The 12,801-nt window shown below is 50.6% G+C and overlaps 1 protein-coding gene across 20 annotated transcripts in view; it reads right to left on the reverse strand.

Annotated features, from left to right (window-relative positions):
* Positions 1-12,801, reverse strand: part of PITPNM2 (phosphatidylinositol transfer protein membrane associated 2) — a 167,185-nt gene that overhangs the window by 41,494 nt on the left and 112,890 nt on the right. For all 20 annotated transcript variants that reach the window (XM_031650858.1, XM_021923084.2, XM_021923080.2 and 17 more), the window contains one exon: positions 9,678-9,850. In XM_031650858.1, the coding sequence (XP_031506718.1) occupies positions 9,678-9,755 (78 nt within the window). In that variant the 5' untranslated portion in view covers positions 9,756-9,850. The remainder of the gene's footprint in view (positions 1-9,677; positions 9,851-12,801) is intronic.

The following is a 12,801-nucleotide window of genomic DNA, read 5'->3' on the forward strand; positions in this document are numbered from 1 at the left end:
AGATTATACAAATGGTCAATGAGCAAATGAAAAGATGCTCAACATCATTTGTCATTAGGGAAATGCAAATCAAAACCATAATGAGATACCACTTCACACTCACTGGGGCAGTTAAAAAGACACACAGCAGCAAGTGTTGTTCAGGGTGTGGAGCAATGGAACCCTCGTACATTGACGGTGGGAACGTAAAATGGTGCAGCTGCTGTGGCAAACAGTTTGGCGGTTCCTCAAAAAGTTAAACATAGAGTTACCATATGACCCAGCAATTCCACTCGAAGTAAATATCCAAGAAGACGAAAACATATGTCCACATAAAAACTTATACACGAATATTTATGGCAGCATTATTCACTGTAGCCAAAAAGTGGAAACAACCCAAATGTCCACCAACAGATGAACGGGTAAACAAACTGTGGCCTACCATGGAATGGAATATTATTTGGCCATAGAAAGTAATGGAGCACTGGCACATGATACGACAAGGATGAAACCTGGAAATATTATGCTGAGTGAAAGAAGCCAGACACAAAAGGACACATATTGTATGATTCCATTTATATAAAATGCCCAGAATAGTGGAATCTACAGAGACAGAAAGCACATTATTGGTTGCCTGGGGCTGGGGTGAAAATAGTGATTTCCTTTTTGGGGTAATAGAAATGTTCTAAAATTGATTCTGGTGATGGTTGTACAACTCTGAATAGGCTAAAAATCACCGAACTGTGCACTTTAAATGGATGAGTCATGCGGTGTGTGACTTATATCTCAATAAAGCTGTTATAAAACAAAACAAACAGAAACCAATCCTGCCTCTTGCACTTACTAAGATCAAAAAAATCAAATGTGGCAAGCAGGAAGGGGCCTCGCTGGCACTGTGAGAGAGAGATGGGTCACCTCTAAGCATCTTTCTGCCACGAATGTCCCTCCTAGTGTCCAAAAGTTCAGTTTTCTGCTTATGCAGGAAACCTCATGTTTGAGGCAGTGGCGACTTTAAGCCGAGCATCTGTTTCCATGGAGATATGACGGGCTAGCCAAGGGCATCCTCGGTCAGCTTCCTGAACAGCAGGTGTATGTGTGTGTGCGTGCATACACGTAGGCACACGGATGCACATGCATATACAGGCACAGGCCTCTCTAAGGCACAAAAATGTGCTATATCTCCATGGCCCAGAGCAACTAAGTCCCCTTCCAACTTTCCTAAGGGGATGTTGGTTATTGCAACATCCCCTTAGGAAAGGTGTATTAGTACTATTACCCCCAAGTCACAGATAAGACGATCAAGGCTATGAGAGGCTCAAACTTATCCAAGGTCACACAGTTACTAAATGGCACAGCCAGGCCGTGAATTCAGACCTGTGTCATTCCAGAGCCTACTCAGCCCATAGCACCAAGGTGCCTCAACGAAAAGACCTCAGCATAAGGTGGGTGCTCCGTAAATTCTTATTGAACAAATAAATGAACTCTAGTCCCAACTCTGACCAACTCCCTCTCCTGGACAAGTCGCTTCTCTCTGGTGTCAATTTCCAAACTATAAGTGGAGACAGGACTACCTATCTGCCCATGCCCTGGTGTAATGGGTGGAATGTCCCCACCAGGCCCTTGGAATGTGACCTTATTTGGAAATAGGGTCTTTGCTGATGTAATTGGAGTGATGTGGCCACAAGCTAAGGAATGCTTGGAGCCACCAGAAGCTGGAGGAGACAAGGAAGGGTCTACCCGTAGAACCTTTGGAGGAAGTGCAGCCCTGCGGACACCTGCCTCTCCAGTTTCTGGCCTCCAGAACTATGAAAGAATAAATGTCTATTCTTTCAAACTATGCAGTTTGTGGTTCTTTGTTATGGCAGCACCAAGAAGTAAGATACTTGGGATGCTGGCAGGCTCAGTGAGAAGGTGTGCAGGACAGGGGGTTCAGAGCTGCCTGCAGGAGTCTCTTTGGGCAGAGGCCTGGTGACCCACCTGCCAGCAGCTGAGGGTGGAGCCAGGACAGGGTCCGGGAGGGTCCCTTCCACCTTGGCCTTGCTGGGTGGCTGCGCAGAAGCCCCTGCCCACTCAGGCAGACTTCATGCCTTTTTCAGGACAGCAGGCTCACCCAGCAGCATCCTGTGCGGGCTCTGGGGAGGATACCTCCTGTCTCTTCCAGCTGCTGTTGGCTCCCGGTGCTCCTTGGCCCATGCTATATCTCTTCAATCTCTGCTTCATCTTTCCTGTGTCTCGGTCCTTTCCTTTTCTTTCTTTTTTTTTTTTTTTTTTTTTGAGACGGAGTCTCGCTCTGTCGCCCGGGCTGGAGTGCAGTGGCCGGATCTCAGCTCACTGCAAGCTCCGCCTCCCGGGTTTGCGCCATTCTCCTGCCTCAGCCTCCCGAGTAGCTGGGACTACAGGTGCCCGCCACCTCGCCCGGCTAGTTTTTTGTATTTTTTAGTAGAGACGGGGTTTCACTGTGTTAGCCAAGATGGTCTCGATCTCCTGACCTCATGATCCGCCCGTCTCGGCCTCCCAAAGTGCTGGGATTACAGGCTTGAGCCACCGCGCCCGGCCCTTTCCTTTTCTTATAGGGAAAATAGTCATTCATTCAGGGACCTCTCTAAATCCAGAATGATCTTATTTTAAGATCCTTAACAAATTACATCTTCAGAGACCCTATTTCAAAATAAGGTCACATTCTGAGATTGCAGGTGGATGCAGATTCTGGGGGGCACACTGGTCACCAGTGGGACGTGTGCCCACAATGGCCTCCTGTGAGTGAGCTTCAGCCTGCCCGCTGGAGAAACAAGCGCACTACCCTGATGGCCTCCCACCTGTCCCTCATCTCTCGGTGGGGCAGGTGGGGTCCTCACCACCACCCAGCCCTTGGCCACATACGTCTTCAGTCACCAGCACTTTCCCCAGTGTATGGCAACTCTTCATGCTGACCCCAGCACCCTGGGCCTTGCTGCCCACAGGTGACCCTGGGCTATGTGTAGTTCTGAGTATTTGAGGACTGGAAGGCAGAGCTGTGAAAGGGAGAGCACTGGCTTCAGAATCAGACAGGGTGGAGAGCATGTAACCTCCAACAGCTGGAACTTCAGAGAAGGGGTGGACTAGGAGACCTCAAAGTGCTCCACTAAAAGCTATGTGAAAAAGGCAGCCCACCACATCTCTGGGCAGACTGGTATCATTAGGCCAGCTATGTACCCTTGGGCAAGTTCCTTGACATCTCTGAGCCTCAAGCTGTCATCTGGGGATGGGGATGAGTACCACCAACTGTGCAGGTTATCGTGAGGATTAAAGCAGGTTCTGATCACTTGCTGGACACTGATTCAGTGGGCTGTGGAGGGGTGTGAGGGCTGAAGTCAGTGGCAGAGCCGCTGGGACCCAGACGGGACCCTCTGTACAGCACTTTGGTATTTCGTGAAATAGATGCTAGGTAAAGACTGGTCGAATGAATAATGGATTCTAGTTCCAACTGTCACCAGGAACTTCAAAGCTGGCATCACCAAGGGCAGCCAGTCCTCCCCAAGCTGACCTCTGGCTCCCCACCAGCGATGGTGTCCAAAGGGGGCAGGCCTCTCCTGGCACAGCTACTCAGTCATGCCACATAGGAGCAAGCTCTTCTCGAGTCACTCTGATCCCTGCCACATGAGCAGCCACCCCCTTGTCCCTGCCGACCATTCCCCTAAACAGTGCTGCAGTGCTGTTTTCAGAGACGGTGGCAGTTGGACAGCAGAGACAGGCCTGGCTCCCCAGGGGCTGATGAAGGAGTTTGGGGGAGGATGCAAAGAAAAACCAAGACCTAGAAACCCCTGAAAGCAGCCGTTCCCAGGGTCCTGGCCAGGCCACCTCCGGCCACTCCCTTGGCAGCACACATTCGCTCAACACCTCGGATGGATGGCCCTCTCCCAGCCAGGCAGATGATTTTGTTTTCTCACCTTTAACACGGTGTATATTGAGTGCTGCTCCAGCAGGGTGCCAGGCACTTTGACACGTGAGCCCAGCCCATATTTTTCACAACCTTCCAGTGGGGCAGCTCGCACAGAGGAAGGCCTATTCCTAGCTGCCACTGGCTGGCAAGCGGCACAAGTGGAAAATGATGAACTAAGGTCTTCTTCTTATTCTTTCCACAAAAATGCAGCAGCCTTCTTGAAGGCCTGTCCATCTCAGGAGGCCAGTGCAGACTGTGCCCTTGAGCCTGTGCTGAAACGTATGTGAAATCTATCTTCCCAGAGAACGGGAAACACTTTCTTTCATCCCCCTCTGCAACTTGGCCCTCGGCACAGGCAGGGCACAGGAAAGTCTGGTGACTTCAACTTACTTTTTAGCAGTGTTACTGAGGTATGACTGACATACAATAAGCTGTACACATGTAAAGGAGCAGCTGGTGATTCTGATGTATGTTCACACTTTTGAGTTCCATCACCCTACGGTGACAAGAGCCCTAGGAACCGTGGGTTAGAAAAAGGCCAGAGCGGGGACAGATGGGCAGGTGGGGCTGAGAAGAATGAGTGCCCTCAGGACCCAGAGGGGCAGAGGAAGCTGCCTGGAGGAGGGGCATTCACACCAGCCCTGCGGGAGGGGCAAAAGCTCTCAAGATGGAAATCGGGCTGAGAGTAGGGGTCTTGGTGACAGGAAGGGCACAGGTCGTGCCTCCGGTCTCCAAGTCGGGGTGGCCTGAACCTCTCCCCTCCTGCCCACCTGCTCTGCCCTCAGGCCTGAGAGCCACAGCACAGGCTGGGGGTGAGAGGGGAGATCCCTCCCAATACTGCCTCCTTCCCAATCTAGATACTGGCACCTCCTGGTCCTCTCAGCCTGCCAGGGTGCCCTCACCTCTGAGATTGGCAGCAGCCTCCCTTGGCCTACTGGGGTCCCAAAGAGGCCACCTAGGAGCCCAGAGATCTGAACTCCAACCCTGGCTCTGTGGGCCTCAATTTCCCCATATGTAAAATGGGAAACTATGCTCTCTGAGAGCCTAGCTTAAGTTACAGATAAAGAAACTGACCGGGCGTGGTGGCTCATGCCTATAATCCCAGCACTTTGAGAGACCGAGGTGGGTGGATCACCTGAGGTCAGGAGTTTGAGACCAGCCTGGCCAACATGGTGAAACCCCCTTGGGTCTAGTGGTGTGTGTGTGTGTGTGTGTGTGTGTGTGTGTGTCTGAGTAGGTGCATGTATACATGTGCACATATGTGCACATGCTGTGTGCATGCACGTGTCTGTGTAGGTGTGTGCATGTGTCTGCATGTATTTGTGTACATACCTGTATGCATAGGTGGCTGTGCTTGCATGTACACATGTTGTGTGTGGACACACACATGTGTGTGTGCACTAGAGCCATTGGTGAGGAAGGAAGGAGCAGCCCATGTACACCAAAGAGGATATGAGCCAGAAACTGGGAAAACAGACCCACAGACCTAAACCCTGCCCTGCGACACTCACTGTCCAGCAGTAAGCAGACAGACACCCACAAAGAGGTGGAAGGCACTAGGTGCCCAGGCGTGGGACCAACAGGAAACTGCGAGGATTCAGGGAAAGAAATCACTCATGCTGCCCATGGAGATCAGAAAAGCCTCCGAGAAGGACGCAGCATGTGGGCTGGTCTGAAAGACGGGCAGAAGGACCCTTGAGATAACCTGGGGACTCTTCTGTTTCAAAACATACTCACTAGGGTAGCATTTATTTAAAAAGAGGACAGTAAGTGCTGGTGAGGATGTGGAGAAACTGGAAACTTTATACATTCCCAGTAGGAATGTAAAATGGTGCAGCCACTGTGGAAAACAGTCTGGTGGTTCCTCCAGACATCAAGCATAGCGTCACCATGTGACCCAGAAATTCCCTTCCTAGGTGTAGACCAGGAAGAATTGAAAACAGATACTTGTATGCTAATGTCAACCCAAATGTCCATCAATGGATGAATGGATAAGCAAATGTGATCTGTTCATACAACGAAATATGATTCAGCCATAAAACGTAATGAGGCACTGACACATGCTCTGACATGGATGAACCCCAACAACATGATGCTGAGTGAAAGAAGACAGACACAAAGAGCAACACAGTGAAGGATTCCATGTGTATGTAACATCCAGAACAGGCAAACCCAGGGAGACAGGTAGTACATTAGTGATTGCCAGGGGGTAGGGAGCGGGAATGAGGAGTGACTGTTTAATGGATATGCGGTTTCTTTCTGGGGTGATGAAAGTGTTTTGGAAGTAAAGTTAATGGCTGCACAACATTGTGAGTATACTGAATGCCACTGAATTGTTCACTTAAAAATAGTTGTTTATGTTATGTGAATTTCACCTCAATAAAAGCAAAACAAGACAACACCCAATCAAGTAAGCCCAAACCCCCTAGTCCCAAAAGAATTTCTTCCAAATGCTATAGAGAGCTGACAACCTGAGCCCCGTCCATGCAGACAGTAAGCAGGCCAGTGCCTTGCCCCTCAGAGGGCACAGGACCCACAGGCTTGCAATGTCTTGGAGCTCATTTTGTTGGAGCTCGAACTGGGGGCTGTGGAGGCCAGAACCCAGCGATGCATCTGCCTGTCTAAGACCCAGCTGGGGCAGGGCTGGCCAGCAGGGGCCTTAAGTACATGGGAAACTTCCCAGTCAGTAGTTCTCGCAGGAACCTATGGCTTCCTGGTAACAACGTGAGGGCAGCAGCACCTCAGACACAGCAATTAGTCCTCAGGCCAGAGACAGCACACACCAAGAACACAGAGGACACAGGTGCAGGGCACTAGCACCTGTGATGTGCAGCAGACCCCCTGCCCCATCACCAAGCTGTCTATCCCACACTCCCAGCCTCAAGGCCTGCCCAGAGGAAAGTTGCCCAGCCAGCCAGCCTGAGCAGGAACAGCAATAACCTCGCTCCCAATCTCCCCTTCTCCCCTCCAAGCATGCTAGCGCCTGTCACAGAAGCACCTCTCCCGGCAATACCTGGCTTCTTTCACCTTTCTTTTTTAACAGGAAACCAGATGTGTGCACACATGCTTGCTCACTCAGAAGGGGCACAGGGAAAGGCTCTGGAAGCTCAGAGCACCAGCAATAACTCCAGCCAGCCCTTAAGAGGCCACGGTGGCTCTCCCTAGCTGGGAAGGATGCCCATCTGTCCAACAGGCTCTCATGAGAGTGCTGCTGCTCATGATGTGTGAGGTAGGAGATGTTTCCATCCTGCCACAATCCTAATCAATGGAGCTTCTCAAAAGACACTGCATGTGTCGGCTAGATGGACGGGGCCTGGCTGCACAGGTGCAGGGAGGTCTGAGCATCTAACAGGGAACTATATGATGCTTAACAATTACATTCATTGGAGGCATAAGGATAGGTGTTCAAAAAAACCCTGGAGTGGCCGGGCATGGTGGCTCACGCCTGTAATCCCAGCACTTTGGGAGGCCAAGGTGAGTGGATCACAAGGTCGGGAGATCGAGACCATCCTGGCCAACACGGTGAAACCCCGTCTCTACTAAAAATACGAAAATTAGCCGGGTGTGGTAGCGTGTGCCTGTAATCCCAGCTACTTGGGAGGCTGAGGCATGAGAATTGCTTGAACCCAGGAGGCGGAGGTTGCAGTGAGCCGAGATCACAACACTGCACTCCAGCCTGGTGACACAGCGAGACTCCGTCTCAAAACAACCAAACCAAAACAAAACAAAAAACAAAAAACAAAAAACAAAAAACAAACAACAACAACAGCAAAAACCTGGAGTGACAGGTGTTTTGAGGAGCCCAGAGGTGATTCTATGCCCAGAACAGCTTTGGGATCTCCTAGGGGCTGGAGGCCAGTCCTCCCAATCTTGACAGCCACCAGGAGGCCAGGTGGAGCTGAGGGGCTGCTGTCTGGCTTGGGTGGGAACTGAGAAGCAGTAAGACAACAGCAGCATTGGCAGATCAGCCTGGTCCTTGAATAGGCTGAGCTATTTCCAGAGTGCTCAGAGATGGGGGGCTGATTTAAGCCTCTTCTTCTCTCTCCACTCTCTAGAAATAATTATGGGGTAAGTGGTTCAAGAGGGAATTGAGTGGCCCTTCTGAAGCAGCTCAGAGCAAACAGCCCCCCAGAGAGACTGGGTTCACCTTCCGTTCTTTTCCCAGCCAAGGCTCCCACAAACCCATGCAACTTCCTCAAGTTCCTCCCAAAAGGTAGCTGGGGCTGCAGGCTCTGCTGGGAGCTCATAGCTACCTCCCCTGACCTGGGTGGAAGGTGGGAGCCTAACAGGCGAAGCCAGGGATGGGAGGTAGAGGCCCTGCCTGCCGAAGCCTCTCCCCAACACCAACGACTCAGTCTGACGCTGTAATTAACGGGCTGTACAGCAAGAAGCTGGAGGAGGGCAAGCCCCACTGGGTCGCAGGGACTGGAGGCACTGATATGCCCAGAGGAGCCAGAGCCAGGCCAACAGCAAGTTCATGATAAGTGTGGGAGGCCCAAAGACACCCAGGGACCCAGGGTGCAAGCCTGCAAGCCTTGGCTAGGGAATGATCTGGAGGAAAGCTGCCGGGCTAGGCCATGCCAGGCACTGAGTGTGGACAGGAGGCCAGCAGGAGAGCTGGGATGGAACCTCTACATAGAAAGGACTGCAGCCAGGACCGCAGCAAGTGGGAGCAGTGGTCCCATCTTGGGTCAGCCAGAGGCAGCCAGGTCTTGTGTTCCAGGTTGGTCAGGCACTGAGTAGGGAGACTGGAGGTGTCTCCTAAGCAAGAGTCTCTGGCTCATCAAAGGAGCCTGTCATCCTCAAACTCCTGCGAGCGTCTGTAAGTGAGCCACATGTCTGACACTGCTGTTTTGCAAGCAGTCAGGGTGGTGAGGAAAGCATGGAGCTGGGAACTAGGAGACAGGCCCTGTGCTCCTTGGCAAGAATTTAACATCTCTGGGCCTCATGTGCCTTCCTGTCTGTAGAATGGGGTGTTATGGACTGAATATCTGTGTCCCTCCAAAAGGCCTGACCCCCAGTGTGATGGTATTTGGAGACGGGGCCTTTGGGTGGTAATCAGGGCTAGATGAGATCATATGGGTGGGGCCCTCACAATGGGACCGGTGTCCTTAGAAGAAAAGGAAGGGTGGAAGATGAGGGATTACTTAATGAGTACGGTGTATTTGAGTGACAGATACCCTACAAGCACCATTTTCCAATCTGTGCATGCAACAAAGTTACAGTTGTGTCCTATACATTTATACAAATAAAAAACAGAAAAGAAAAAGAAAAAGAGAAGACACCAGAGCCTGCTCACTTCCTGCCATGTTAGGAAACAGGGAGAAGGTGCCCATGTGCAAGCAAGGAAGAGGGCCCTCACCAGAAACTGCACCTGCCAGGCCTTCATCTGGGACTTCCGGCCCCCAGAACTGTGAGGAAGTATGTTCCTCTACGCCCCCACTTTGTGGTATTTAGTGATGGCAGCCCAGGCAAACTGAAACATAGGGAAACACAGGGATAACGTCTGGGCCAGGGAGATAATGGTGCTGAATGCAAGGGCAAGTGTTTGCGTTGTAGGTGGTAGGACACAGTGCCGGAAAGCAATCCAATGCCATGTGCCCATAGTGTGCCCTGTGTGCCTAGCACCATGCCTAGAGGCCAGGGGTCCAGCACAATTCACACTTACCAGGAAGTTCTGGGACTGTGAAGGCCACAACTCCACCTAACCCACATGTGGTGTCTGTGCGCTGGCACGACCCACCCTCACCCCATGACCCACCCTTGCCCCATGACCCACCTGTATCATGTACAGCTGGGCAATGCGGTACTCCTCCACGGTCATTGGCAGAGGAATCCGATATTCCTTTATAATCATCTTGGAGTCCAAGCCTTCCCGTCGATGGGGAACTGCAAGTTGGGACTTCTAGGCAAGGTTCCTTAAATAACCATTACAAAATTCACCGAGGACCCCTGGGAGACAGAGAGGACAGAATAAACAGTCACTTTCTGCAAAGGCTGGTGAATACCGTAGCACAGAGGAAAGGCCCGGTCTAGACCTGAGGCTGGAATTCTGGGCTCTGATCAGGCATGATCCAAAGGTGCAACTTCGATTGAGCAGGTTCTCTCCTTTCCAACTTTTATTTTTTTTGTTTGCTAACAGCTACCAAAAGTACAAGTGAGAGGCTGCGTGTAAGGTCTCTGATCAATAAACAGCCACGGGGAAGTAAAGAATTGTCACTCCATTAGCAAGGGCCAGGGTAAGAACACTGTGCTCTTGTTTTACTCACAATCCTAACAAGCTACAGCATCTATTTCCCTGGTACTGACACAGCAAGTAATGATAGCTGGTCATGGAAAAGCAGGCAGATCAAATAAAACTAAGAAGCACAGACATAAGACATTCACAAGTTAGCGGTCTGAGCCATGCCATTAGGGGCAGATGACATCACTGCATCCCAAGGGGAGACTCTGAGTGATTTAAAATTTGGTTTCAGTTCAATCCAATAAGAAACATTTATTGGCATCTATTTTATTCCTTCCATTGGGCTATGTCTGGGAAGTAGATGAAACAAGATAAGCAGAGAGTGCACTCATAGCAACCTCTATTTAAGTGACAAAGAATATATTTGATGAAGATTTGCCCCTAAGCAATCACTTTTTTTTTTTTTTTTTTTTTAAACCGGGCTGGGCACAATGGCTCACACTTGTAATCCCAACACTTTGGGAGGCCAAGGCAGGCAGATCACTTGAGGTTTGGAGTTCAAGATCAGCTGGCCAACATGGTGAAACCCCGTCTCTACTAAAAATACAAAAATTAGCCGTGGGTGGTTGCAGGAGCCTGTGGTCCCAACTACTTGGGAGGCTGAGAGAGAAGAATCACTTGAACCCAGGAGGTGGAGGCTGCAGTGAGCTGAGATCGCACCATTGCACTCCAGCCTGGGGGACAAGAGTGAAACTCCATCTCAAAAAAAAAAAAAGAAAAGAAAACTTAGTGCTTGGAAGAGGCTCATACTCAGTTATCTGGAAAATGAAATCACGCCTTAAAACCCAAGCCCCAGATGGCTGAAGTTTTGCCATAAATATCATTTGGTCACCTCCAAAGGTCACATATTGTTAACATGAAGCCAAGGGAAGGTTTTCAGGATGGACGATAAATAAATTTTATATTTATTTATTGTTTAAAGACAAGGTCTCATTCTGCGCCCGGGCCAGAGTGCAACGGTGCAATCCCAGCTCACTGCAGCCTTGATCTCCTGGGCTCAAGCTATCCTTCCACCTCAGCCTCCAGAGTAGCTGGGACTACAGGTGTACGCCACCCACACCCGGCTAAGGATAGTATTTTCGCAAGATTACTCCAAGGACCGCAGCCAGGGAGGATTCACAGTGACAATGGGCAAGACTCCTGCTAAGTGATAAAAGCAAGGGCCTGGCCAGTCAGACGACTTCCCCGGGGTATGGCTCTCTATTGGACATTGGAGCATCACCCAGGTGCTAAAGCATTACTGGGTAGCTAACAAGGTTGAGAAAAACATTTACGAGAACTCTCAGGAATACCAGTAGACAGGGTTGAAAGAAGTTCTTAAATAAGCCACTTAGGGAGAGAGACAGAGAGAGGAAAGGTCTGATAAAGACATCCCTTGTGTTGGCCTAAAACAGTGGCCCCCAGTTGTTTAGTTCACAGCAGGTAGGAACGTCAGCCTGAAGTCCATTCAAATTCTCACATCCATCCTGGCATTATGGGAAGCCAAGGCAGGAGGACTGCTTGAGGCCCAGCAAGCTCAAGACCAGCCTGGGAAACATAGCAAGACCCTCCTCTCTATTAAAAAAGAACCCAATTCTCACATCCAGTTGCTTTAAATATAGTCCAAATGAAGCTCTTTTTTAGCCAATTAGAGCCTAGATACTTTATATACTCCAGAAACTGCACCCAACATCTACTGGCTGTAGATAAGATAACCCTGGATCCCAGACCCTGACTTCCCCTTGGAGGTCTCTGACCCAGACCCCCCACGGTGCTGCTGAGCAACATCACCCGGACATAGAAATCCCCCTGGGAAGTTTCCTTGCCCTGTTCCCCTCCTCGGGGTGGCTCCAGGCCCTGCTATATCCAGAAGGACTCTTGCTAGGAGGGGCTTCCCCTCTCCTGCAACCTGTCCGCCAACCTTTCTGATCCCTGATCAACCCCAAAGCGCCCCAGAGGCTGTGCTCAAGTGAAAAGAGACCATTGCTGACCTTCTTCAAGGTCAATGGGTCTAGTTAATAGCTCATGGGACCTGCAAGTTTAGGGCCTGAGGCCTTGTGGAGTTCTTCCCCATACTCCCAGACTCAGCTCCACCTGCCTAGGCCCACTTGTCTATCCTCAAACCTGGCTGGAAGCTGAGGCCACAGGAGAGAGAAGCAATGGCCCTACAGTCCCCAGGCTGCACTTTATCCTGCGAGGTATGAAACAAGAGCTGGCTCAGCCAAAGTAGCAAGGGACCCAAGTCTGACACCTGGCACCTGGATGGACTTCCAGCTGGCTAGGAGGGTAGCACAGGCACCTGATCTGGGAAACTTACATACACAAAGGAGACACAACTTTATGTTTGAGGGAAGTTGGAGAAAAATAGGGTTGGAGACAGGAAGGGAAAACTGAAGTTCAATGGGGGTTGTTTCTGAAGCTTCTTTACATGGTTCTTCATTGAAGTCCCAGAATCGCCCAACCAGGAAGGCACAGCAGGGGCTTGGTGTCAAGCAGCACACCTGTGTGACGTGCAGCACCCACCCCGCCTCTGTGGGGCCTCAGGTGGGCTCCTTTACTGTGGCGCAAATGCAGCGACTCAGAGTGTGCAAGTCTCATTTAGTCATCTAAATAACAGCATGGTCAGACACAGACTCTAAATGTTCTTCAGAAACCTTAGGAGTCTAAGCATTCTGCCCTT

Source organism: Papio anubis, chromosome 9, assembly GCF_008728515.1.
Source record: "Papio anubis isolate 15944 chromosome 9, Panubis1.0, whole genome shotgun sequence".
Taxonomy (NCBI): domain Eukaryota; kingdom Metazoa; phylum Chordata; class Mammalia; order Primates; family Cercopithecidae; genus Papio; species Papio anubis.